The sequence below is a fragment of the Jaculus jaculus genome, chromosome 21, assembly GCF_020740685.1.
Source record: "Jaculus jaculus isolate mJacJac1 chromosome 21, mJacJac1.mat.Y.cur, whole genome shotgun sequence".
NCBI classification, from domain to species: domain Eukaryota; kingdom Metazoa; phylum Chordata; class Mammalia; order Rodentia; family Dipodidae; genus Jaculus; species Jaculus jaculus.
This window is the reverse complement of record NC_059122.1, coordinates 11571296-11595973: the sequence shown is the minus strand read 5'-3', so window position 1 is coordinate 11595973 and position 24678 is coordinate 11571296. Positions and strand designations below refer to the sequence as shown.

The following is a 24678-nucleotide window of genomic DNA, read 5'->3' as shown; positions in this document are numbered from 1 at the left end:
TTAAAAAAAGAGAGATGTGTTTATTCCATGATCAGTACAGACCAAATGCATATTCACCGTATGAAAGTCAAACCAGTCAGTGACTCCAGAGTTTGGCCAACACTGAGGCACCAGCATTGTGGTGTAGAATGGGTTCTCATGGCACGTATAACCTCACCAAGGGCCCCATGATGAACTCAAAAAAAAAAAAAAAAAAAAAAAAGGATGGAAAGGAAGGAGCAGCTGGCTGGTTAGACCAGGTGCCGTGTGTGTGTGGGGAGGGGCGCGGGGGAGGCTCTGTTTGGCCCCTCCCCAGTGCCTGGCACCCACCTCATCCCCAAGCTCTTCCTTTCATGTAAAAACAAACGGATTGACATTAAAAAACAAAGGCCAACAAATAAGGGGGAAGGAGGGAAAGATATTGCATCTTTCTGGATTTATAATTAAAAAATAGACTAATAAAGTTTGTAACTGCATATAGGCAGGTTTTTTTTTTTTTTTGTGTGTGTGTGTATGTTTTCTTTTTGTGTGTGTTTTGTGGATTAAGTTTTGTGGGTTTTTTTTTTAAACACCAACAAACTTCAAAGAAAGATATGCCAACTATGTTCACTATACAGTACAGCCACGGTCACACACTACCCACGGCATCGGTGGGAGCCGCTGCTCAATGAGACGATCACACCATTTTGGAGATAAGCAGTGCCATTGTGTCTGGAGGAAAAGAGAGAATCAAAAATAAAATAGAATTTCAACAACAACAACAAAAATATATATATATTTATATATATATAGGGGAAAAAACTAAACAAACATAACCCCCAAAACAAAACAAAACAAACGAACAACGAGAACAACAAAAAACCCCAGAAACACAGGCGGGAAGGAACTGACTTTGGTTGGTGGCCTTACTCCCCAGTTGAGGCCTGCCCACACGTGGACAGTCGCCTTAATCCGAATTGCCACGGACACACACACACTTCCATGGCACTATTCCCTTTTGCACAAGCGAACACTTATAGAGAGCAGCTCTCAATTAAAGGCTTGTGGGGGAGGAGAGGGGTCTGTTCAAGGCAAAGTCAGTGCCGGAAAAGGGGTGGGCCGGTGCCCTGCTGCTCCAGCTCACGCCGGCTGGCCCTGGTCTCCTGGGCTGGGGTGTGGGGAAAGACTCCCAACGAGCAGGGCAGGAACGTCACGTTCTCAGGACAGAACCAGTCACGGCGGCGGCGGCAGCCACGTCCTGTGTATACTGTGTAGACATTTGGCGCAGAGGAGGGTCTCTGCCTCACACGCAGGGACACAGGCCTTGGGTCCGGCCGGCACCTGCTCTTATCGCGGCGTGCTCTGAGCTGACGTCCTGCGAGAGCGTGGTGGGGAGGGACGTCGGTCCGGCTGGCTATAAGGCAGATGGGCTCTGCGGTCCTCCGTTGCCCGTCAGGCCTGCCCCGGGCATAGCATGCAGGAGAGCCAGGAGCAGAGAGCTGGCCGCGGCTCCCACCTCACTGCAGCCCTAACACTACCGAGTCAACGCTTTGCCAGAAAATCAAAGCCAGAAGTCACCTAGGTGCTCTCAGAAAAGATTTTCTTCAAATATTGACAGAAGATCACTCTGGAAATTCATGTCAATTGTAGCTGCCATCTAGGAAGAAAGAGAAAGAGGAGGGGTGAATGGGGCACCCTGTCTCACCTGTCGCACTCGGCCCTCAATGCCCACCCTACAGCCGCTTGGGCCTTTTTACATCCAAACGGAGCCACGTGAACTCGGAGCACATCCTGGTGCAGAGCACAGGCCCAAGTCTACCCTTTCCTTCTGAGACCACAGGTCCTTTCCCCCAGGGGCACTCCTGCCCACCCGGGACCCTGACTCACTGCCTCCCGGCGCCTCCGCTCTTGCTCCCGCTTCCGGGCCAACTCCCTCTGCTGGTCCAACATGGACTGGGGCTGGGAGCTCTGTGCCTGGGGGGCGGCGGCTGCGGCCACAGCGGCGGCCTGCTGCTGCTGCTGCTGCTGCTGCTGCTCCTGCCTCTGCTGCTGCTGCTCCTGGCGCCGCCGTGCCTCCTCGTGGGCGCGCCGTGCCTGTTCCAGTGCGTCCTCATCCTCTCGGCTCCTGGGCAGAGCGGAGGGTGCCCAGGTCAGCCTGGACCGGGTGGCCCTGGGAGCCTCAGTGCCCTGCTTGGACCCCAGCCCACCTCATGCGCTCCTGCCGCAGCCGTTCTTTCTCCTTCTCAGCGTGCTCGGCCTGGGCCTTCAGGGCTTTCTCCCGCTCCTCCTTCTCGCGAGCGGCGCGGCGGAACTGCTCAAAGCTGTCGCTTGATGACTTGGCTGTGGAGGACGGGGTGGTGGGATGCTTCTGCACCAGGCTGGCCCAGGAGCCCATGTTCTTGATTTTCAGGTCCTGCAGGGCACAAGGGGCCACCATGAGGGCCCGCTGATCCTGCAAAGCACGGCCGGTCCTCACCGCCAGGAGGTGACTTAGGTGCCCCTACCTTTTTTGGTGCTACTGGCGTTTTGGGCTCCTGTTTCTGCTTGTCCTTGTCGGGGGCTCCCGGCGGGGGCGCACTCTGCTCAGGCGGCCGGATCACAGGCCTCCCGACATCAACGGGCTTCATCTCAGGCCCTGGAATGCAACACCAGGGGGTCTGGCTGGGCTGCACACTGGGGTGGGGGGGTGTGACTCGCAGCCCATGGGCTGGGGGGGGGGGAGGGCACTCACGCTGGGCCAGATGGATCGGGGCCTTGATGCTCTCAGGGTGCTTGGGGGGCTCTGGCCGCAGCGAGGGGCTGAAGGGCTCACTGCGGACGATGGGCGAGTGAATCTTCTCCTCCTTCACCACCACCAGGGGCTGCGGCTGGACCACCGAGGGCGGACGCAGCTCCTGGGACAGGACAGGCATGGTGGCCCGTGAGGCGAGCAGGCGTTCCCAGCCCTAGCCCATGCCTGGTGCTGAGGATCAAGGCCCAGCCCTGCCCTTTACCTGCTTCTTAGGCTGGACATTTTGCTGGGGTGGAGACTGATGAGTCAGGCTCTGGAACTGTGGCATCTGGGGGGAATGTATCATAAGCGGGGAGGGGGCTTCACGAAGGTGACCTAGAAGGGACAAGTAGTGTGTCAAGGGGCTGAGGTAGAGGCCACCAGCCCTGGGCCACGAGAAGACTGTCACGGAGAAGCCGTTAGTCTGGGTGTGGAGTCATGTGGTCCAACCAGGCCTGAAAGGGTGAAGATGCACAGAACCTTACTGAGCCTAGCAGAGAAGTGACCCCGACCTTGGATGCAGAATGCCCCCAGCCCCAGTATGTGGAGTCCAGTCAGTCATGCCCCTGAACACAGCTTTGTGGAGCCCCATGGTGCTTGATCCTTACACACATCGGAATCAGACAGGAAACTTAGTGTGACGCACTCAATGTCACACGAGGCCTGCGCACCAGTATTTTACACAAGCTTTGCACAGGCCCTCAAGTTCACTTGGGTTAAATATGGCAACATCACTCCAAAGACTCAACGCAGGGAAAACACTTTGTTTCCTTGTAGCTTATAGGCTGCCTCAAGAATGGCAGCAGAGGAAGTGGGGAGAATGGTAATTCTCAGGGCCCAGCCTACAGTAGACAGAAGCTCAGGACTGGCTCCCAGCAGGGCAAACAAAGCACAGTAGACCCTGGGGCTCACAGTCACCCACAGGACTTTGAAGCACTCAGTTTGGCCAGAGGAGCTGGGGAACTGCAGACTACCTAATTCTGACTCTAAACTGCACCACGGAAGAGACGGAGTCCACAGGAGCAGCTGTCCTGTCCCTGCCAGCACACAGATGCTCCCCTGCTTGACTCCCTGGCGGAGGACTCGCCAGCCGGCCTAGCTTCCACTGAGGACTAGTCACATGCTCCCACAGGGTGTCTCTACAGAGCCTTTGCTCCAGGCCCACCTCACAACTTCTGCTGGCTCATCAAGTCCCACTTCTAAGCAACTGTGGACCGGCACGGGTAGCCCTGACCACCTCTAGCCAAAGGCGCCTACTCTGGCAGCACGAAGGCAGCCGTAGGTGTGGCAGGCCTCACCACCGCCAGGTCCAAGAGCAGGTCGGTCAGGGAGCTAGCAGGGTGGCAAGGCCTCTCAGACGCGCAGCCCCGTGGGCTGTGCAGAGCTGGCCTTCCTCCTGTCCTGGCATGTCAGGACCCTTTGGAAGACACCACGCTCACTCCAGCTTGCCAGCAGGGCACAGGCCCATGCCAGTAACAGCCTCTTATCTGTGGCTGTATCCTTAAGGGCACCTGCTGAGGCTGATCCGGACAAAAGACGACCCTCAGGCCTGGCTGTCAAGCCCCCTTCCCCCATGCTGGTGGCTTTCGAGGGCTGGCTCGGCCGTCAAGGGATGGCCTTGGAAAGTTGAGAGGTCGAATACCCGGGTCCCAAACCACTTTCCTTTATGTCATCCCAGAGCACAGGAACTTGGATGGGACTGCGGATGGGTACTAGAAGTGGGGATGGACAGAGGACCTGTGCTAACATCTCCTTCCCTCAGCCAAGACCAGCACAGCCACATGGGAGGCCAGACAGGGGCTCCAGGGCAGTCACGGCCCTGCTCTGCTGCTCAGTCTGCAGACAGAACTTAGGTGTGCCCCACAGCCAAGCGCATGTCTGCACCTCTGAACCGAGGCACTCCACACCGACCCCCAAATGTCACCGCATGCCATATGGGCTCGATGGGACATTCTCCAGATGCAGCAGGCCACAACACTGGTCAAGACTTTTAAAAGTCCAATGTCAGGGCTGGAGCGGTGGCTTAATGGCTAGGCCCTTGCTTATAAAGCCTAAGGACCCAGGTCGGACTGACCAGTTCTCATGTAGAGCCAGGTGCACAGAGCGGCGAGTGCACGTGGGGTTCGTTTGTGGAGGCTGGGGGCTCTGGCACGCTCATTCCCTATCTCCCCCTTTCTTCTTTCTCTCCTGGACAATTAAAACACTTTAAGAAAGAGCTGGGCGTGGTGGTGCACATCTTTATTTCCAGCACTTGGGAGGCTGTGAGTTAAAGTCCACCCTGAGACTACATAGTGAATTCCAGGTCAGTCTGGGCTAGAGTGAGACCCTACCTCGAAAACAAAACAAAACACAAAAGGCCCTTGCTTCCAAAGCAGCACTTGCATCTGGAGTTCATTTGCAGTGGCAAGACCCCTGAAAACTCCCAAATTGCTTTCTAGACCCTGCCCACACTCCAAGCATTTCCACTTAAATAAGCACAGTTCCCATTATTAAAAAATATATATATGTATGTTTTTGCGAGAGAGAATGAGAATGAACTGGCACGCCTGGGCCTCAGTCCCTGAGTTGCAGACGCCTGTGCTGCCTAGTGGCCACGTGCAACCCTGTGCTCGCCTCACCTTTGTAAGGCTTACGTGGGATCTGGAGAGTTGAACCATGGGTCTTTCAGCTTCACCGGCAAGTGCCTTAACCGCGAGGCCATCTCTCTGTCCACTGAATTAGCTCCTGCTGACCTCAGAGAGGCCCACCCTGACCTCCAGAGGGTGCACTCTGTGTTTCCCAGGCGCCCACCAGCAGGAGGCACTGTGCACTGCAATGTGCTTCTTACTACATATTCTAAAGGAAGGGCCAGGAAGGTCATTCTGGGCCATCTTGACTTGCAAGCCAAGCAGTAACAATGCTTTCTGGGAGCCAGCTTTTCTCCAAAGGCCCGTGGGGCTTGCCCATGAACCCACCATAGCCTGAAGCACAGTAGGCCCCAGCTTTCCTTCGTCCAGGACCACTTACCGGCTGCGTAGGGGTCTGACTTGTGGTGTCGGGGAGAAGGGTGATGCTGGATGACTTGCTGAGGCTTGGCAGGCTGGGGTGGAGGGGGCTGCTGTCCCGGGGCGGGATGGGAGGGCTGCTGTCCCGGGGCTGGTGGTGGCTGCTGGATGTACTGTAAGTGCACGGGCCGTGGTGGGGGCTGGGCTTGGGGAGGCGGTGGCGGTGGTGGCTGCAACGGCGGCTGCGCAGGAGGGTGGGGTGGCGGCGGGGGCGGGGGCTGCACCTTCACGGAAGGGAGGAGCGGCGTGGGGGGCTGCGCCTTCTGCAGCTGCTGCAGGTACAGCTGCATCTGCATGGACGTGAGGGGCGGGGTAGGTGGCTCTTCATCCTCCAGCAGCACCTGGGGGGGCTGAGCCATGGGGGGCTGTGGGAGCAGGGGTGGCTGGGCTAGGGCAGGGGACACGGCTGGGGGACGGGCCGGCTTCGGGGGAAGGGCAGCGGCTCGGTTGCTGGGCCGCGAAGGCTGCTGGGGCAGGGCGTTGTGCAGGGCTGCAACGACACAAACACGGAGCTGAGGCCGAGCGCCCCGCGTCGCCCGGGGACCACCTCAGGGGTCTCCAGCGAGCAGTCTTCCCTCACGCTCCAGCGGGGGCCACAACCTCCACCGCAAGGACAACTTCCAGTGAGAACTATGGGAGGGCGCTGCCGTCTAGTCTGCTCCTGTCCCTTCTTGTTCCCTGTTCTTGCAGCCAGTCCTCAGCCCTCAGCCCACGGACTGACTTCCTCTGAACGATTCTGACCTAACACGACCTGGCCTTTAGTGCCGACAGGTTGGTCAATGGCCACAGCTCACCTGGAGGAGAGACCACGGCGTGCTGGTTGAGATGGGGCGGAGTGCTGTGCTCAGGCGGCTGGGGCAGGTGAGGGGGCAGCTCAGGCTGCGGCAGGTGCAGGATGGGCTGGGTGAAGTGGCCGATGGGGTCGAAGACACTGCCTGGCAGCTGAGGCTCCAGGACAGGCACCTGGGCGGTGATGAAGGCCGGGGGAGAAGACTTCATCGCTGGGGCAGTCTGCGGTGGCATGGAGGGCGGTGCTGGAGGGGCCGGGGGCTGCTGCTGCTGCTGCTGCTGCGGCGGTGGGGGCGGTGGAGGCTGTTGGGGAGGTGGAGGTGGCTGCTGGGGCACTGGAGTCGGGGCTGGCTGCATCTGCGGATGGTGGTGGTGATGGTGCTGCAGGCAGGCAGACAGACAGAAGGACATTTAGGCTGCTGCAGGGCAAGGGGAACCCACCACGGAGCTTCAAGAACGGCCGCCATCTAGAAGAGGGGCACCGCCAAGGCACCAGACACGCACCTTTTTTTGGTCCCTCCCAGGGTGCCCCTTCTTCTTTGCCTTTGGAGCCATCTCTACAGAGAAAAGAGAAGGTGGTGAGGCTCCAGGGGACGTTAAAAACCAGCCGTGGGTGCCGAAGAGAAAGAGGGCATATTAGCTGGGGACAAGGACTGGTGACAGTGGGCAAGGGTGCCTGGGCTGGGTCGCCACACGGGAGGGAGATGAGCAGGGGTTACCTCCCCATCTGCCCGCGGCTCTTCCCAGAGCTACGCCTGGAAGGTGCCTCCGAGCAAGGTTCCGGTCACTGGCTAATTAAGCTGCGGAGACCTTGCCCAGTACGTGCCCATTTCAAGGGTTAGGCCTTGGGTAAAACGGAGGGTCAACACATGCTCTGGATGACAACCTGTGGTTTTGGAACCACCTGGGAAGTTTCAGATAATCCCAATTTGTTGGACAGTTGAGAAGAGCAAGATGCCTCTGAAGATTCAGGGTTACACTCAACTAAGACACTACTAGTTGGGATCTCTGGTGGCACGACGTGGCATACCGAGGTTTTCACCTCAGAAACTAGTGATGTTGGCACGGGATACAGCCTGATTACTGAGCCAGAGCCACAGGAAGGCTAAGAAAACTGTAAGCATGCCAACGCAGTCAAGGGCCTTGGCATTAGTACTGGTGAAGAAAGTATGCCTCACACCAAAGGCCCGTGAGCAGAAAGGCAGGTACTCACTGCCACCCGGGGATGACACTGGCTACCGTCTCCGCGTGTGGAGACGGACCTCAGAAAGACCCCTTTCTGCGGGGGCAGGGCAGCAGGTGCCTTGGCTCCTCAGGAGCCTTTCTGCTGTGCGGCCTGCTGGTGCTGCAGTACGTCAGCATGTCTGCTTCTGCGAGAGGTGCGTAAAAACCTGGCTGGCGACCTTTGCTCTCACCTCAGAGGTTCACACCCAACAACGTTTGCCAGCTGGACGCCTCCCCTGACAAACAGGATGGGGGTGTAAGGACTGGGGGGGGAGGGAGGGAGAAGACCCTGGCCAGTGGTCGAGGGCTGACAGACAATACCGCGTCTGCTATCAGGTGGGAAGCTGGACTTCCGGACTCCTGATGCCCGGAGGCACCTACTGGCTTTGCTGGGGAGCGCTGAGAGCATAGCCTTATCCAAACCGAGCCTACCTCTCTGCGCATGGCTGTTCACTGAGGACTGTGCCACGCATTTTTTTAGGACGCATGGTCCTTGAGACAGAACACGACACCAACAGGGATGAGAAGGGACTTTGTGCTCTGTAGGAGCTCACTGCTTCAGGTAACACTGACACGCACACAGAGAAGGCAGCCCGTGTGGACGCAGGGAATAAGAGCAGGCCTCAAGCCTCAATGCTTAGGTCCAGGGCTATAGATCACTCTGAGCTGGATAAAAAACCTGTGAAGGGGCTGGAGAGGTGGCTTAGCGCTTGCCTGCGGAGCCTGAGGACCCTGGTTCGAGGCTCCATTCCCCAGGACCCACGTTAGCCAGATGCACAAGGGGGCGCACGCATCTGGAGTTCATCTGCAGTGGCTGGAGGCCCTGGCATGCCCACTGTCTATCTGCCTTTCTCTCTGTGTCGCTCTCAAATAAGTAAAAATAACAACAACAAAAAAAACCTGCCGAGGGACCTTTTGCTGGCAAGCCACACACAAACGTGTGAAGATCTGCAGGACCAGAACAGTCCCTTCGGCTGCTGTGGAGTAAGGGTGAGGGAGGAGCAATGGCTGACCTCACAAGCAGAGGGACTTATGTGGTGGGGATGGCAAGGGCAGCCGGGGAACGGGCTCTTCTCCCAGCAACTATCCCAGTGGGAGGAGGTGGGCCAGGGAGGAGTATGGCTGCTCAAATCAAACGCTGGGTGCACTCTTGAGGGGACCTGGCCATGGAGACAAAGCTAGGGGTCCAACGCGACATGTGACGCCTCAGGGAGGAGCCCCAGATGTCAGCTGAATGAGTGGCGAGGAGGCGCTAGGAGGGCTGGAGATGCCTGGTTACTGCTTCTCCGTGACGCAGGGCGGCGGCTCCAGCTCCTCACTTGCCTGCAGGCTGTGAGCCAAGGCCCACAAGAGCAGCCCTGGGGCCCAGTGCAGTGGGACTCCAGGAAAGGAACGTCACAGAAGTTATCCTGGGTTCACCTCCAGAGAGGGAAAGAGAAGGGAGAGGTATGAGGCAGAGCACCGGGAGGAAGTGACACAGAGGGAGCAGAGCATGTGGTGGCGCAGCCCTGTCTGGCTTGTGTGGCCCAAGCCCAGCAAGACAACAAGACAGTGAGTGCACAGCTTTGCGACACACCGGTCCCCAGATACCCACACACAACTCTCTAGAAAGGGTTACATGGAGATGGCCTCAAGAACTGTGTATCTTTATTCCACGACAATCTTCAACTCAACACAAATTTCATCTTTACACAGGATGGTAATTGTACAAAGAAATAAAATGTTTCTGTAAAATCTGATTAAAACACTGATTGTTTTTTCACCCCAACCCAACCCACCCCCACTTGAGGAAAGGAGACAGACAGGGTTAATGAGTGTAGAGAGGAACCCTCCACTACCCTGGTTGGCGACCCCACAGAACCCAGAGTCCGCTGGTGCACAGAGACCCTCCCGGGTGGTACCCCCAGTGCCCAGGAACAGGGAGTGGTTAGCCAGGAAGGATGGGTGGCACTGTCCTCTCTGGGCTGTGTTCACTTGTACAAATGATGGTTTAAACACAGAGCTTTCAAGTCCAGCAGGTGTGAGTGTCCTCTGTCACAGAGCTAGGGTCAGGGTCCTCAGACAGCAAGGACGAGAGCACTCTGCAGGACAGTCAGGCTGTGGGCACTCGGGTGTGGAGGGAGGTTCGGGGAGGAGAAGACACTGGGAATCTAGAATGCCATTTGGTCCAAGATAGCACAATCTTCCCAGGAAAATAATGCCAAGCAGCTTCCCAACTGTCCTATGGGAATCTCTGGGCACAGAGCCCCCTGCCTAGACAAGTTCACTGGGGACAGGTCAGGCGCAGGCCAAAGGGCAGCTCAGAATAGTCTGGTAAACGGAGCTGACTGGAAGACGGATGCCCAGAGAGAACTTGAAAGGCTCTAGGAGCTCAGCAGCCTGTCCTCATGGCCGTGAGATGTTCTGGGGAGCCCGGGACCCTAAAGCCACGGCAAGTCTATGGCAGTGAGCAGCCCTGAGGAAGAACTCGGGGATGTGAGGAGGGCTCCCAGGTCTCCCTAGCCTAAGAGAGGTGGTATGTTTGTGGCACGATTTCAGTACCAGGAGGCAGGCTCCAAGGTCACAGGAGAAAGCCAGGCTTGTCAGAAGCGCACACAAAGAATGCTTTAGAAGAGCAAAAGAGCCCCCTAAAATGCAGATGCAATTCCTTAGAGGATTTTTCATGTCAGGCAGTTTTCTGGTGAGATGCTAGATTTATGACCAAAAAAGGGCTGGTACTTATTTTTAGAGCCAAAGGGCCGCCTTGGTGAACCCTTGAAGGGTTTGGATGACGTGGCCCCAGTCTTGCCTGCCCTAGCTGCTGCTGTCATTCTAGGTGGCTGCCGATGCGGAGGAGGGCGGCCCCCAGAGATGCATGGTGGGGAGCCACGAAGTGGCTGTCCTGCCCGGGACGCTGGGGATGGGCTGCTGCTCCTGCATGTCTCCCTTCCCATCTAACCTGAGGAGAAAAGACCCAAGAACTCAGGGAATGTCTCCCAGGCTACTTCGTTTTGCAGACAGGGTCTTACCCCAACGCAGGCTGGCCTTGAACTCCTAGTGACCCTCCTATTTCAGCCTTCCAAGGGCAAGTGCACCACTACACCACTACACTCGGCTACCACCCCACAGCCTCGGGCCTAGCTGACCTTTCCTCTGAGCCCCACTTGGAAGGTCAGAGTATCCATTCTTCCTCAGGTACCACCAAGGCAGTCCTTGTGCTAAAGTCACCACAAAGTCTAAGGGCAAAGCAGTCAGGACTGGGAGTCTTGGGGGGGGGGGGGGCAGACGCAGCGGGACCGGGCTGTGTCCGGGAAGCAGCACCTCACGGGCGCACGTGGAGTGGGACTGTCCTCACCCTGTCGGAGACACCACCCACCCAGAGGACCAGAGAGGCTGGGTATGACAGCCAGGCAGTCTTTGCACAGGGAGGCCCAGGTAGTCGACCAGGCAGGCAGCCTTCCCGAAGGTGGGGCTAGGCATGTGCTGCTGGAAATGACTATCCACCCGGGGGATAGGCCCAGAGCTCTGAGCAATTCCATAACTTGATGGAGTCCTGTCCCTTTCACAGTAGAAAATGGGACTTAAGCTATAGCTTGCTGGGAAGGAATCTGGAACTGAAGACCGTTTTATTAAGAGTCCGTGTCCAATGATTAGGCAGGACCTACATAGAGGGAAAGAGAAACCAGTGTGAGAGAATGGTGTGGAATGTACCGTTCAAGTCACAAGAACAGAAGAACTGCAGACCAAGCCAGACTTTGTGCCCTGGAGGCTAAGAGGGCACAAGAGAGCCTAGGTGGAGACCAGGAGCCCTGGCCTGCCTCAGTGGGGACAAACTGACCTACGCCTTAGAGAGATCACAGGTCTACTATGTGTACAAATCTCCAAAACTCTCTCCGGCCGTCTCACAGGCTAACTGAAATGCCTCTGCCAGCCAGTTCTCGGGTGTGCCCGCCCGGCCTGGCTCTATGTTCTTGTTACTCCCAGTGTCCATGGCCTCTCACTGCAGGGAGGTGTATCACGCTCACCAGGCACCAGCGACTTGTGTCTCAGGCAGTGCCAGCCCTCTCACAGTGCGGCCCGCAAGAAAAGCCCTAAGAAGGGAGGGGTGGAAGACAGAACTTCCTGCAGAGAGGCTAAGAGCAGGACCGTCTCTGAATTCTTGTGCAGCCCCCAAGCAGAAAACATCAACTATATAAAAGGAAGAATCTGTGACAAGATTTGTTGGGGGCGGGGGAGGCGGGGAGAAAGCCAGACAGACACACACTGATGGGAACGGACCCAAGAGGAAAAGCCTTGACCTCTCTGTCCTTTTCTAGGGTTCAACATAGCCCGTGGACCAGGGAGGTATGCTGGGCTGGCTGCTAACACATGGTCGCAGGACAGGGCCGCGGGAGACATGCATGCAACCCGGCCTGGGAAAACTCCGCCCACCATGCCTCATGCTGGGGCCACATTCCACAAAGCTGGCCCTCACCCCAAGAAAGCTCCTATCTCTCCAAGACGTGTCACCTGGCCTTGCGACTCCAGGTCCTTCCAGGAGCTGCACTCCTTTCTAGGTAAGCACCACACCCTGGCAGTCAGGCCAGGGCCCCAGAGCTGGGATTGGTATGAATCCCCCAAAGACCCTGGGGCCAGGGAAATGAAACTGGCTTTTTGGCCGGGGCTCAGTGTCCCATGGCCTCTGCAGTCTCTAGCCCTAGCCTTTCCAAAACATTAAGCATTCCTCTTTCCCCTGGAGCTATTAAGGAACACCCACATGTTCAATCCTGGGAAAAGGAAACCAGGAGACTAAAATAGCTGGACTGTGCTCTTGTGTGAACAGAAGGCCAAAGTCTGAGAAAATCTCCTTGCTGCACCTCTGCAGACTCACTCCAGGCTAGGAAGCTGCACATGGGTGGGGAAAGGGGCATGAGCTGTGCAGCCCCTGCGGCCTGGAGACCCGCGGCAAAGAGGCAGGCATTAGCAGTACGGTGAGGAGGAGAGCGCTGGGACAGACATCCTTCAGACATCCTTCACTCCACGTGCCAGACCCGGGGTCTTTGCTGGTGAGAACAGTGAAGGGAACACATTACCCTTCCTTGGGCCTGTCCAACCTACGTCTGCACACTCCTGAGCAGCTGGGGTGAAGAGATGGCACTTGGGCTCTACTCAACCCACCCAAATACTAAGCCCTTGAGCAGCTCCAGACTCGAGGTATAATCCAAGCTCAACGAATGAGTATCAAGCATAACCAACAGCTAGGCTGAGAGGAAGAGGTGCCGACAAGGATGGGAACACCACACACGGTGGCTGTGACCCCATGTACTCATCTGGCCATGGCCTCCACAAACTGCCCTGGTCAACACTGCGTACCCCACGCCTGTCATGGAGCTGCCAGTGGAAGGTTTCTTGTCCCACCCCTTCCAGCCCCAGTTTTGCCGCTTCTCTGCAGTTTCTCTTAGAGACTCATGTCTTGGGGTCATTCCAGCAGAACTGATCCTTAGTACAAATGACAAAAATAGATGATTTGGGGAATTTTAGCTCCAATTCAAATGGGAGAACTAGGAAGGCAAACACAGTTAAGGCCTAACCGACCGAAGGGAACACCTTCGCTGCCCTCCCTCCCGTTAGGCACCCACCCTGCAGCCCATCTCTAGCAGCGTCTGGGTGGCATGGGGCGGCAGAAGCCGTACTTCACCGTGGGAAGTTCACTGGTGCGTGCCCACCCAGCTTTGAGGTCGTCATGCTCACTGCATGCAGAGGCAAAGGACAACTTCACAGCCACCAAAAGGAACAAGGGGAAAGAGGGCCGGCCTGGGCAGCGGGCAGCTGAGGAGCGGCGGGCCAGCAGCTATTCAGGGCCAGGCCGCAGCCCGCCAGCTCTCGTCCCTCTCCTTCCTGCTGGCCACGGCCGCGGTTCCCAGGACTCTCACGTTACTAGTTGCACAATCTTTCCGCTCTCTTTCTTTTCTGGGTGGTGGTGACGGGGTCTAAAAACAAAAGCTGGGTATGGCGCTGAATACCTGTAGTCCTGGAACTCAGGAGGCTGACGTAGAATTACAGTGAGTTCAAGTTCAGCCTGGGCTACAGGGAAACCCTGGTTCACAAACAACCCACAACACCCCCAACAAAAGATGAAGTGGTTAAGTGTACTTTCTGCACAAGAATGACGGCCTGAGATTGTCCAGGTAGGTGTTGCCTCGCACGCCTGTACACCTACTCCTAAAGGAGGGCAGAGACCCAAGACTTCAGAGCTCCCTCAAGGCCTCAAGGTCTGGAGAGATGCCTCAAAGATTAAAGTGCTTGCCTGCAAAGCCTAAGGACCCAGGTTCGATTCCCCAGGACCCCATGTAGGCCAGATGCTCAGGGTGGCACATGTGCCTGAAGTTCATTTGCAGTGGCTGGAGGCCCTGCATACTCATTCTCTGTCGCTTTCTCTCCCTAATGAATAATAAACAAACAGAAAATGCAATTAAAAAAAAAAAGTCAGGCATGGTGGGGCACACCTTTAATTCTAGCCCTTGAGAGGCAGAGATTGGAGGATCACCGTGAGCTCAAGGCCACCCTGAGACTCCACAGTGAATTCCAGGTCAGCCTGGGCTACAGGAGACCTTGGAAAAGCAACAAAGCGCTGGGGCGGTCTGCCCAGTGGGCACACACGCGCCACACGGCTCTGTAACAGCAGCAGCACAGACGCGGGAAAGGCTGCTGTGGCGGACGTGGTGGCAGGAGGGGAACCCAGGGACTGAAAGCCCGATGTCACAGACCCACAGCCAAGCCGACTGTCACAGCCCCCAACACAGCAAGCTAAGTTGTTTTAGCACCACGTCCCTTGGCACGTTGCCGTGGGGCGCCCTTTCTTCCTTCGTGCTCCACAGGGGAAGGCTGCCGAGCTCACCCGGAACGTCGCGGAAAGCACAGGAGGCTCAGGAAGAAGGCCCGGGGGAAAGGCAGAGAGAGAACGCTAGCGTCCTGAGAGGAAGCCTCACTGCGGCCCCTGCTCAGGCCAGCCTCTCCCTGCAGGCGGGGGAGGAGTGCCCCCTGCTGGCTGATGGGGTGAGAGAGCAGGGCAGTGTTAGAAAGGCCAGGGAAATGGAAAGGGCCGGCCAACCTCGACCCAGGCAGCTTCTGCAGTGGGTTTCTTGCTCGTCCTGGTCTCTCAACAACAAGGCAGTCCAGGATGGCAGTCGTGGGGACAGCCCCAGCACCACACCTCCCCCATGTGCACTTTCCCTGGAACCCAGGTGGCCCTGAGTCCACCTTCCAAGGTGGCAACTGTCAGCTGCTGAGGAAGCTTTGACCTTCCATGGACAGGAAAGGACACCGTTTCCATGTGTCCACTGCGCGTTTCTCTCCAGTGAGACGCCACTGCAGACGTGAAGACATCCATCAAGATGACTGCGCAGAAACCTTTCTGTCCACCCACTCCCCTCCCCGTGGACCCTCATAGCCCCAGCCCAGCTGGCAGAGCGTGTCAGACAGAGCAGAACGGGTGCAGTGGCGCGCCCTTCATCCCAGCCCTCGGGGCAGAGGTGGGAGGAGCGCCGTGGAGTTCTGGAGCAGCTGGGGCCGGACAGACTGTGGGAGGGGGGAGGCCTGGAGAAGAAACGGCGAGCGGGCAGCACACCTGCCCAGGTGCACGCAGCTAGAACAGAGCCAGAAGCAGCCCAACACCTTATGAAACTCCCTTGAAACACACTGTTTCTGGGTACTTTGGGGGGGGGGGGTAGAGTGTGCCACACCACGACCAAAAACACTACTTGGGGCCTCAACACCAATTGGTTTCCATAGATGCGTGACTGTTGGTGACAGTCATCCAAGGCCGGCCTGCCTCCCTCCCACCCACCCAGCCTCCGGACGTCAAGCCTGGGTAGTTTCAGTGTGGAGGACATACAGAGAACAGACTGCAGGTGCATGGGACCCTCACCACCCCAGGAACAGAGCCAACACACCTGATGGGCAGACAGAAGTTCTCATGACCACTGTCTCTAGGTTCTCAAGCAGCCTGGACCCAGGACTGGGCTGAGCCCAGGCACAGTGTGGGACAGCTTGACAGGACCCTTGAGGAGGAGTTAGCTAACCTGTTTCGGAGTCTTCGCTGTCAGAGGAGCTGGACTCGCTGGTGCTCTCCGAGTCGGAGGATGAGAAGCCCTTCATCTTGGAGGAGCCAGCAATCACATCGGTCTTTTCAGCTACAACCCAAACGACAAGAACAGTGTCAGGCAGCTTCAGTCCCAGAGGCTGCTCATGTCATGGTGTGTCCCGACTGCCTAGCGGCCGGACCGCTGCGAAGCCTAAGGGCTGCTCCTAACTGGCAGTCACCACCAACCGGCTCAAGCCCTTAGTGGTTCAAAGCTTCCCACTGGTAGCCTATGAGACAGACAGACAGACACACACACACACACACACACACACACACACACACACACAAAGTCAAAATGCGACTTGTCCTGAAACCGCAAGGCCTCGGGAGAGCCAGCAGGGCAGATTCCTAGTACAAGGCCCTCCTGGCTGCGGTAGAGAATGTTTCATGCTCAGAGACACAGCAAGACAAATGGGGTGCTCCAGTGTCTTCTCAGCAACCCATCTAAGGGGGACCTGAGGGCACCAAGAGTTAGGATGGGCCGAGAAGGCAGTGTGCAAAATGCTCACTTAGATCCCAAGTCCTCTGGATTATAAAACTAAGGGGAGAGCTGGACATGGTGGTGGACACCTTAATTCCAGTTAGAGTGAGACCCTGCCTTGAAAAACTTAAAAACAAAACAACAACAACAACAAAAAAAACCAAAGGTAAGGGTAAAGTTTTGTGCCAGGCGAGGCACATGTTACACGAACAGGCAGTTTGAGAGACTGTGGCCAGAGGGGCAGGGTGCCACCCTAGCTGCCGAAGAAGAGGTATGCCAGGTGCTGGCACACTTGAGTGGCAGCCTCGAAAACAGGGCAGCTAGGCTTAAACACGAGGGCAGGCGTGTTCCAGACACCACAAGACAGCAAGGTCGAGAGGGGCGCTGACAATCCCAGGCCAGTTTGTTTTTCGAGGTAGGGTCTCACTCTAGCTCAGGATGACCTGGAATTCACTCTGTGGTCTCAGGATGGCCTTGAACTCACGGCGATCCTTCTACCTCTGCCTCCCCAGTGCTGGGATTAAAGGTGTGCACCACCACATCAGGCTCCAAGGCCAGTTTTTGTAACCTAACTTCTTGGGGGTCCTATGTCAAGGGCACAGCTTTTATAATGGGGGGAGCAGAAAGTCTACAGAGGGCCAGGGCTGACTCAAGAACAGAAAGTACCTGAAGGTAACCATAGGACTGACACCCCCCCCCCAAGGCTCAAATGTACCTTGAGGCTTCCTTTTCTTCCGCAAACAGGAGGTGACATAGCGCTCCAGCTCCCGGAGCGTGGACGGCTTCAGGGTCTCAAAGTCAATCTCAATCTCATCAGGGTTGGAGTTCTTGAGCGAGGGCTCCCTGGACTGGATGATGTGCACCACGCGGCCCAGCTTCTCACCAGGGAGCTTGTTGATGTCCAGGCTCAGCTGCCGCTTCTCCTCGTAGGACATGGGCTTGCATTTGTCCTCCTCCTCCGACTCATAGGCAGGAGGGGGCTTGCTCTTCAAGGGTGCTGCCTCCTTCTTGCTATGAGGGATGGTGTAGACATGGTCAAGGGTGGGTCCCCTAAGGGGTGTGTGGTGTGCGAAGATGGGGAGATGCAGTGCGACCATCTTCCCACACTCACTCTGAAACAGGACTCAAGCCAACTTCACCCCAGTATCACCCACCAGCACTGGCAGTAAACTCGCAAGAGCAGAAAGCGTGGCTCTGCCCTGGACACTGGCATGCACTGACCTGGCCCTCCAAGCGTGTCTGGGATAAAGGTCCCCCCCGCCCCAAGGCAGACTCAGGAAGCACAGACCTCACATTGCTGTTGCTGCTGCTGTTTTTCTTTGTCTTTTTGGGAGGAAGTTCCTTGGCTTTGTTCTTCTTGTTCTCCTCTGCCTCCTCTTTCTTTTTGTGCTTCTCCTTCTTCTTTTCCTTCTTATCTTTCTCCTTTTTCTTTGGTTTGTTCTGCTGGGGCTGCGACAGGGCTGCAAGCTGCTCATGCACGGCTTTGAGCTGTTGAGCAGACGAGGGAGAAAGTTCCTACCAGGCTGCCCTGCCCTGCCCTGCCCTCCATCACCTGAGTCTGAGCAAGGCTCTGCGTCAAGCAGGACAATGCCAAAGCCCAGGCAGCAGGTGTGACTAGGAGGAAGGCAAAGGGTGGGCTGGCCGTTAGCCACTGACCCGTTACTAGCAAGAGACCTAAAGCGGTCATGTCCACCCACTGCCCTAACTCCAGTGATTGCCAGTGTCCTCCACACCAGAAGAGCTGCACAAATGGATAAGACAGTCAATCTTCTGGGCCACCCTAGTCCCAGGATATTCCCAAGGAAGGTCTTAGGAGGCTGGGCAAGAGGGCACATCAGACACTGGGCACAAGGACTGCACGAGCAGCGCAGAGGGAAGGACCAGGCAACAGCAGCAGGAGAGGGACACTGGGCTTGGGCTCCTCCAGATATTGTAAGGGCTCAAAGGCCTGTAATCTGCCCACATAATTACTGTAGTCTCCCCCAACACCCAAACCCACAGCATATACCGTGTATGACCACATGAAGTTGGCCTGGCAAAGGGAAAGGCCAGCAGCCCACAAGAGGCCCCATGGGCACAGAGGTGAGCAAAGCTCTGGGGACTGCCCTGACTGCCCAGTCGGGAGTTCCAGGGATGGGAACGGAGCCACAGGCGCCCTCACCTGCTCCTGGAGCTCAGCCAGCCGCTGGGCTCGCTCTTCCTCAGAGTCGTCGGTGGAGCTGTCGCTGTCCGAGGAGCTGTCACTACTGCTGTCGCTGGACGAGGGTGGGGCCACCACCTTGGTAGGGGGTGGCACTGCAGGAGAAGACACGGCCACCACCGGCTCCTCAGGCTCATCCGGCATCTTGGCAAAGCGCATTTCAAACACGTCCTAGGGAGGGGAGCCGTGCCCATGAGGACTGCCTTGGCCTCAGCAACTGCTGGAGCCAATCAACAAAACGAGCCAGAGGACAGAGACAGCTCCAAGGATGGGTCCCCTCTCTGCCTGTGTGGACCTACAGCACTATTTTATTGATCTGGGTCTTCCAACATTGCTTTCTCAAACCTCACTTCCAAGAGCACCATCGTCCCCACATGGCTGGCTCACTAAAAACACTGCTCTGAGAGGGCTTAGTCAGTAACTTGCCAGGGGTTAATACCCCTAAGAAACAATGACCTGAGGCACCTGTCAGGCCCATGCCCCTTGGGTTGGTCACGGAATACCAAACTGAGGTGTCATCAACTTGAGCAGACCCCACACCTCCTGACCGTTCAGATCCAGAGATCAGACAGAGCCAGGTGGTGGCGGGAGCAGCAGCCGTGCCAGTGCTCCTAGCATCAGGCCGCCACGTAGCCACCCAGCTGGCGAGTCCCCTACCGCACGGACGCCACGATCAATGCAGGGATGACTCCCTTTAAGAAGGGAATGAAACGATCAACGCTGCGCTGCATACACTAGAAGGAACACTCCCCTCTACTGTGAGTCAATGCTTTCGACGGCAGCACGCGTCGTCAGGGTTGGGGTATGGTGTGGTGGCTGAGGACTGAAATTGCTCTCCCAACTCAGGAAACAGGCAGCTAAGAGAATGCGCCGTTTACAACAGGCAGCCTATGTAACTGGTGTGGCTTTCCAACCCCAAATAACAGTCTGCATCACTTAGCTTCCTTCCCCTATACCAAGGCCTTCCCCTGGACTCTGCTCCATTCAAGTTGTTTGGCTAATCAAGCGCTAGTTCTAATTTACTCAGAAAATAGATCTAAGAGCAGATCTCAGTAAATGTACACAGGAGGGAATGACTAACATGTGCCGGGAAGAGTGGACCAGTAAGAAAAGAGCTTCACACAGCAGCAGATGTCCCCAGGAGGACAGCAGTTGAGCCTCTAGCTTCACAAGCACATGACATGTGCCAGGACAACCCTAAGTTACTAGCACAGTGCATTACATGGAGGGAGGTTCAGCCTCCCCAGAAGGCAGCCAGAACCTCGGGCTTCTGTAAGAGGCACGCCTATAGCCAAGCAGGAGAGGGCAGGATAGTGGAGAAGCATGCCTGAGAAATGTCAGGACATCACGAAAGGAGGTGACCAACTCTCCTTGGGAGGCTCAAGGCAGGAGCTGCCTGAGGCTCCGTGTCCACGCCCAGCGTTGAGACAGCTCTACCCTGTGCCCATGAGGACATTCCTGCTCCGTCTCCCCAGCAGACATGTTGAGTTGGTGGTGGTGGTGCAGGGGGAGGGGGGTGGGGGAAGAAGCATTTACACTTGAGATACTGTTGCCTCCTTCACTCATGAGTGCTCCCAGCTCTAGTATGGCCAAGACCAGGCATGATTACAAGACAGGAAGGCAGTTGAGATGGGAAAGCAACATCAGGCGTAGGCTGGAGCTACTGACTTTCTATGTCCAGTGGTGTGACTCCTTTCTTCTCCTCTCTCTGTGGCAAGACTTTAGAACCATGTTCTTACTCCAGGAGGTTTCCCAGAGCAACAGTGAGGACCCCTTCCGCTGTTAGGCTGACGGCGCCTGCAGGTCACGGTCAGCTCCTCCGCGTCATGGCTGCCCACTGCGGCCAGAGTAAGTTCTCTTTTCTTGTGACAGTGCGGCCCAGTCTTACCTACCGCACACAGTATTTGATCCACCAGGAAAGCTGTCCCCCCTTCCCTTTAACATTCAGGTAAGCCAGACCAGGAGGCACCGGCCTGGAGCCCAGCTGGGCCGGGGGACACAGGACCGAGGAAGCTCAGCGGGTGCTGCCGCGCACTGCGGACAGAGCCGCAGCAGAAGACAGAGACACTCGCCCATCTACCTCAAGACCTTTGGGCTTCCCATGGTGGTTCCCAGTATGCTTTACAGTTCATTTTTCTCCACGTAAAAACAATCGCCAGGTGTGGTGTGCACGCCTTTAACCCCAGTACTCCAAAGGTAGATGTAGGAGGATTGAGTTTGAGGCCAGCCTGGGCTAGACTGAGATCCTACCTCGAAAAAACCAAACAGCTACCTTAAATGTGTTCACACCCTTCATCCCTTTATTTAAGAGCAACAGGTGGGGAGGGGATGGGGGAGAAATGGGCGCACCAGAACCTCCAGCCACTGCACACTAACTCCAGACGCATGCTCCACCTTGTGCATCTGCTTTACATGGGTCCTGGGGAATCGGCCTGGGCAGTTATGCTTCACAACCCCACCCCATGAAATATAACTGTGCTGGTCAGGTGAGCTGCAATCACTACCAAATGTCCCGCGAAGCGGGCAGACAATCCGCAGCAATGGCCCCTCCGTGACTATGGCTGTTAGGCTGTGCAACGTGCAGACCAGTGTTTCTAAGAGGTGGTGGTGGGATGTTGGACAGACTGGATGTGCCTTTATCATGAGCATTTGGAGAAAAAAAAAGCACAAGACACAAAATAACGTAACTTCTTTCCAGAAGATATGCCTGCCAAACAGAAGTGGCATTGAGGTTTGGAAACGTGCTGACCTCCCCCCCCCATGGCATAACCTGCTGACCTTGCCTGAACTCACCCCTCTTCAGGGTGGGAGCCTTATCTAAGTCCAGCCTGGCACCAGATAATGATTAGGAGGAAGAACTCAGCTCAAGAGATTGCTGTGCGTCAGACATCTTGGTGGCCACAGTATAGGTGAAAACGGAGGATTGGCCACTTCCAGAGAAGGCTACAAGATACCAGTGGAGGATGGACAATCAGATTCACCAATGAAGAAATGGGCTGGCTCAATGGGGATCCAAGGTCTGGATTCCCAACACCCACATTAAGATGCTGGGTATGATGGTAAATACCTGTAGTCCCCGAGCTGGGGAAGAAGAGACAGGATGTCCCCAGGGCTTACGTGACAGCCACTCTAGCAAGCCGGTGGGCTCTTGGTTGAGTGAGACAAGTACAGAGTGACTGAGGAGCCGAAGGCCACAGCACCACCCTCGTCTGACCTCGCAAGCTAAGGGGGTCGGGCTTGCTTTGGACTTCGATGGAGACAACCCATAATTACCCCCCACCCTGGAGGGCTGGAGCAATGGCTCAGCGACTAAGTTACCTGCTTGCAAAATTCGATGGCCAGGGTTCAGTTCACCAGTGCCCACATGAAGCCAGATGCACCAAGCGGCACATGCATCTACAGTTCATTTAGGAGAGACAGAAGGCTCTAGTGTACCCATCCTTTACAAGAAACAAATGAATATTGAAATTTGAGGAAAGAGAAAAAAAGGTTATTCCGGGGCCCTCTTACAGCTGCACACACACTCCAGACACAGGCATCACCTTGTGCATCTGGCTTTACTTGGGTACTGGGGAAATGAGCCTAGGCCAGCAGACTATGCAAACAAGTGCCTTTAACTGTGGAGTCATCTCCCAGCCCACCATTCTGACCTCTGGACCCTGCACCCTATGTGCACCCACACACGTGCCAAAGCCAAAGGGAGAGCAGACGACGAGCGAGAACACAGGCTCCCCCCCTTCTGTAAGTGAGCAGCTCAAGGCCATGCCCTCACGCTGCAGACAGCATGGACAGCGCAGTTTCCACGAGGGCACATAAGGGGCGTGAGCATCAACTGTGGACAGTGTGAGCAAAGGCCGCCCTGGCTTCCTTCACAAGAAACTGGGAGAGGGTGCAACCTAATGCTCGAGTTTGAAGACACAGTGCCACGGAGTGGACTTGTGCAAGAACTGCAACAAACAGTTATGCAGCTGAATTCCAGCAGGGCGTGGAGGCTCCCAGTCCTGGGAAGAGTAGAATTAGGACTGCTGTGAGTTCAAAGCCAGCCTCATTCATGAAGACACAGGACAGGCAACAACAAACTGAGAGGGAACTCCTCTTTCACTAATCAGCCAGAGAAAAACAAAACCCAGGAACAAGCACTTGAAATAAAAAATGTTTTGACCACCTACTCCGACATGTCTTTATGGAATTCAGCCCAGGATTAGAGGCCAAATGGTGCGACAGGTAGACAAGACAGTGACCTCACTCCAGAGTGAGTCTGGCACAGAACCCCAGGTCCTAACGGCTTTTTGCAAGTCGTCAGGTCTGCCGTGGAAGCACCTACAGACTGCTGGGCAGGCAGGCAGGCAGGAGGGAGAAAGCCTGAGCCCACAAGACCACATCCACGTCTCCTAGTACCTAAGAACACTTAGATCTGACAGCAGAAGCAACCTATCATTTTGGGAGAAATAATTAGCGATGTTTATGACCTTATGTATCTCCTTTCAAAGAATTAGAAAAGCAGGTCACAAAGATATTCAACGTTAACCTTATTAATCTGTTAACTACCCACTCAATCAGCAACCCTATTTTAAAGTCAGGCATGCTTTCCCTTCTTTAAAATAAAGGGATGGGGAAATGGCCAAGCAGGCCAGAGCACCGGAGAGTAAGCATGAAAGAAAGCCTGACTCATCCTGAGCTCAACCAGAAATGGCAGGCCCCAGGCTCACTCAGTGAGGGGTGTGTGTGTGTGTCTATCCGTAATTCCAACACTGGCGAGGTGGACACAGGAGGATCACTAGGATCAATGGACAGCAGTATAACATAGTTGGTGAGCTCCAGGATAGTGAGAGACCCCATCTCAAAGGAGGTGGCCAGCATTCTTGAGGGAGACACCTAAGACTCCTCTGGCCATACATAAATGCATCAAAAATGTGAAAATAGTTTGCACATTCGCATTGAGCTTCGTATTTACATTGTGCACCATACCCAAGGCTCTCAGCAGAGCCCAAGAGCTCTGTGCACTAGGGAGTGTGGTCACGTGACAGTCTAGAAACAACCACGATGCAGCTGGAAGGCAAACAAAGTATTCAAGGCTCTGATAAACACAGGTGAGCAGTTACATGTGCTCACAAGCATGCCCATTTATTTGTCTACTAGCAAGTGTCCCCTTCTCCCTTGAGATAGGTCCATTTTGGAAAAGAGATTAGATTCTTGTGCTTACCAGGCAGCAAGAGTGGGCATTTAGTAGGAGAACCCAGAACAAAACCAGCCACCTGAGTAATTTTCACTTTCCTAAAGTCATACGCCGTATTTCGACGGGACATGACTGCAGGAGGCCTGTCCTGCCTCCCCGGGCCTCACCTGCAGCTTCCGAGCCATGGCTACCACCTCGTGGTCAGGGGGGTTGTACTTGTAGCAGTTGGAGAACATCAATCGCACATCGGCACCAAATTCCTGAGCATCTCGGTACTCACGGGACTCTAGTTTAGACTGGAAGAGCAAGAAAGGTCCCCGTTAGCAACGCCGTGCCAACAGCCGGCAGTGGGCGTGGTACGGGACCCGCGCGGCGAGGACTGCTGGGGAAAAGTCGGCTGGCCTCATCAAGGGCTCTCAGCTTCGCTCAAATCTGGGTGCGGGTCGCAGGACAGGTAAGGACACTAGGTGTCGGGCTGGGCACTGTCCTGCTGGCACGCCAAGCTTACCTACTGAAGCCACTATGAAGGCTAAAGGGAAAGGGAACAGAGGCCTCAGGCAGAGAAGAGGACAGTGTGGGTCCAGGCCTGATTTTGCATACAACTGTACTGGGGTCACACAAGACTCCTGGTGAAGAGACACCGTACTGTCTCCTGCTTGGCCTATTTCCAGAGGAAAATTGAAAGAAAAAGTCTTAAGTTGAAAAAGGCCTCCAGGACACCCTGCTGGGATGTTCGCATTTATGACGAGGGAGCCCCTTCCCACGGGAGCCAGCAGCTCCTACGCATGGGTCACACTCAAGGTGCCACAGGGCACTGTGAGGAGCTGGGAAGCACGGTGTGGACTCAAAGCAGGCCGGCACCCTGCACTGGTGCATGTCCCACGGGGCCCTGCGGGGTGCCCAGGCAGAACCGGAAGGAAGGGCCTAAGGGCGGA

General features: G+C 55.9%; 1 protein-coding gene across 2 annotated transcripts in view; it reads right to left on the bottom strand.

Annotated features, from left to right (window-relative positions):
* Brd4 (bromodomain containing 4) overlaps window positions 1–24678 on the bottom strand; it is a 76864-nt gene continuing 52186 nt past the window's right edge. Inside the window, exons 7-20 of one of the 2 annotated variants that reach the window (XM_045139114.1) lie at window positions 23911–24039; window positions 18529–18738; window positions 17656–17855; window positions 17083–17378; window positions 15825–15935; window positions 7066–7118; window positions 6567–6942; window positions 5735–6262; window positions 2952–3064; window positions 2690–2852; window positions 2463–2593; window positions 2166–2371; window positions 1846–2083; window positions 1–1615 (exon numbers count right to left, since the gene is read on the bottom strand). In XM_045139114.1, coding sequence (XP_044995049.1) covers window positions 1547–1615; window positions 1846–2083; window positions 2166–2371; window positions 2463–2593; window positions 2690–2852; window positions 2952–3064; window positions 5735–6262; window positions 6567–6942; window positions 7066–7118; window positions 15825–15935; window positions 17083–17378; window positions 17656–17855; window positions 18529–18738; window positions 23911–24039 — 2823 coding nt within the window. In that variant the 3' untranslated portion in view covers window positions 1–1546. Of the gene's footprint in view, window positions 1616–1845; window positions 2084–2165; window positions 2372–2462; window positions 2594–2689; window positions 2853–2951; window positions 3065–5734; window positions 6263–6566; window positions 6943–7065; window positions 7119–9576; window positions 11426–15824; window positions 15936–17082; window positions 17379–17655; window positions 17856–18528; window positions 18739–23910; window positions 24040–24678 lie in introns of those variants that run through there. The other variant, XM_045139115.1, reaches the window with a different exon arrangement.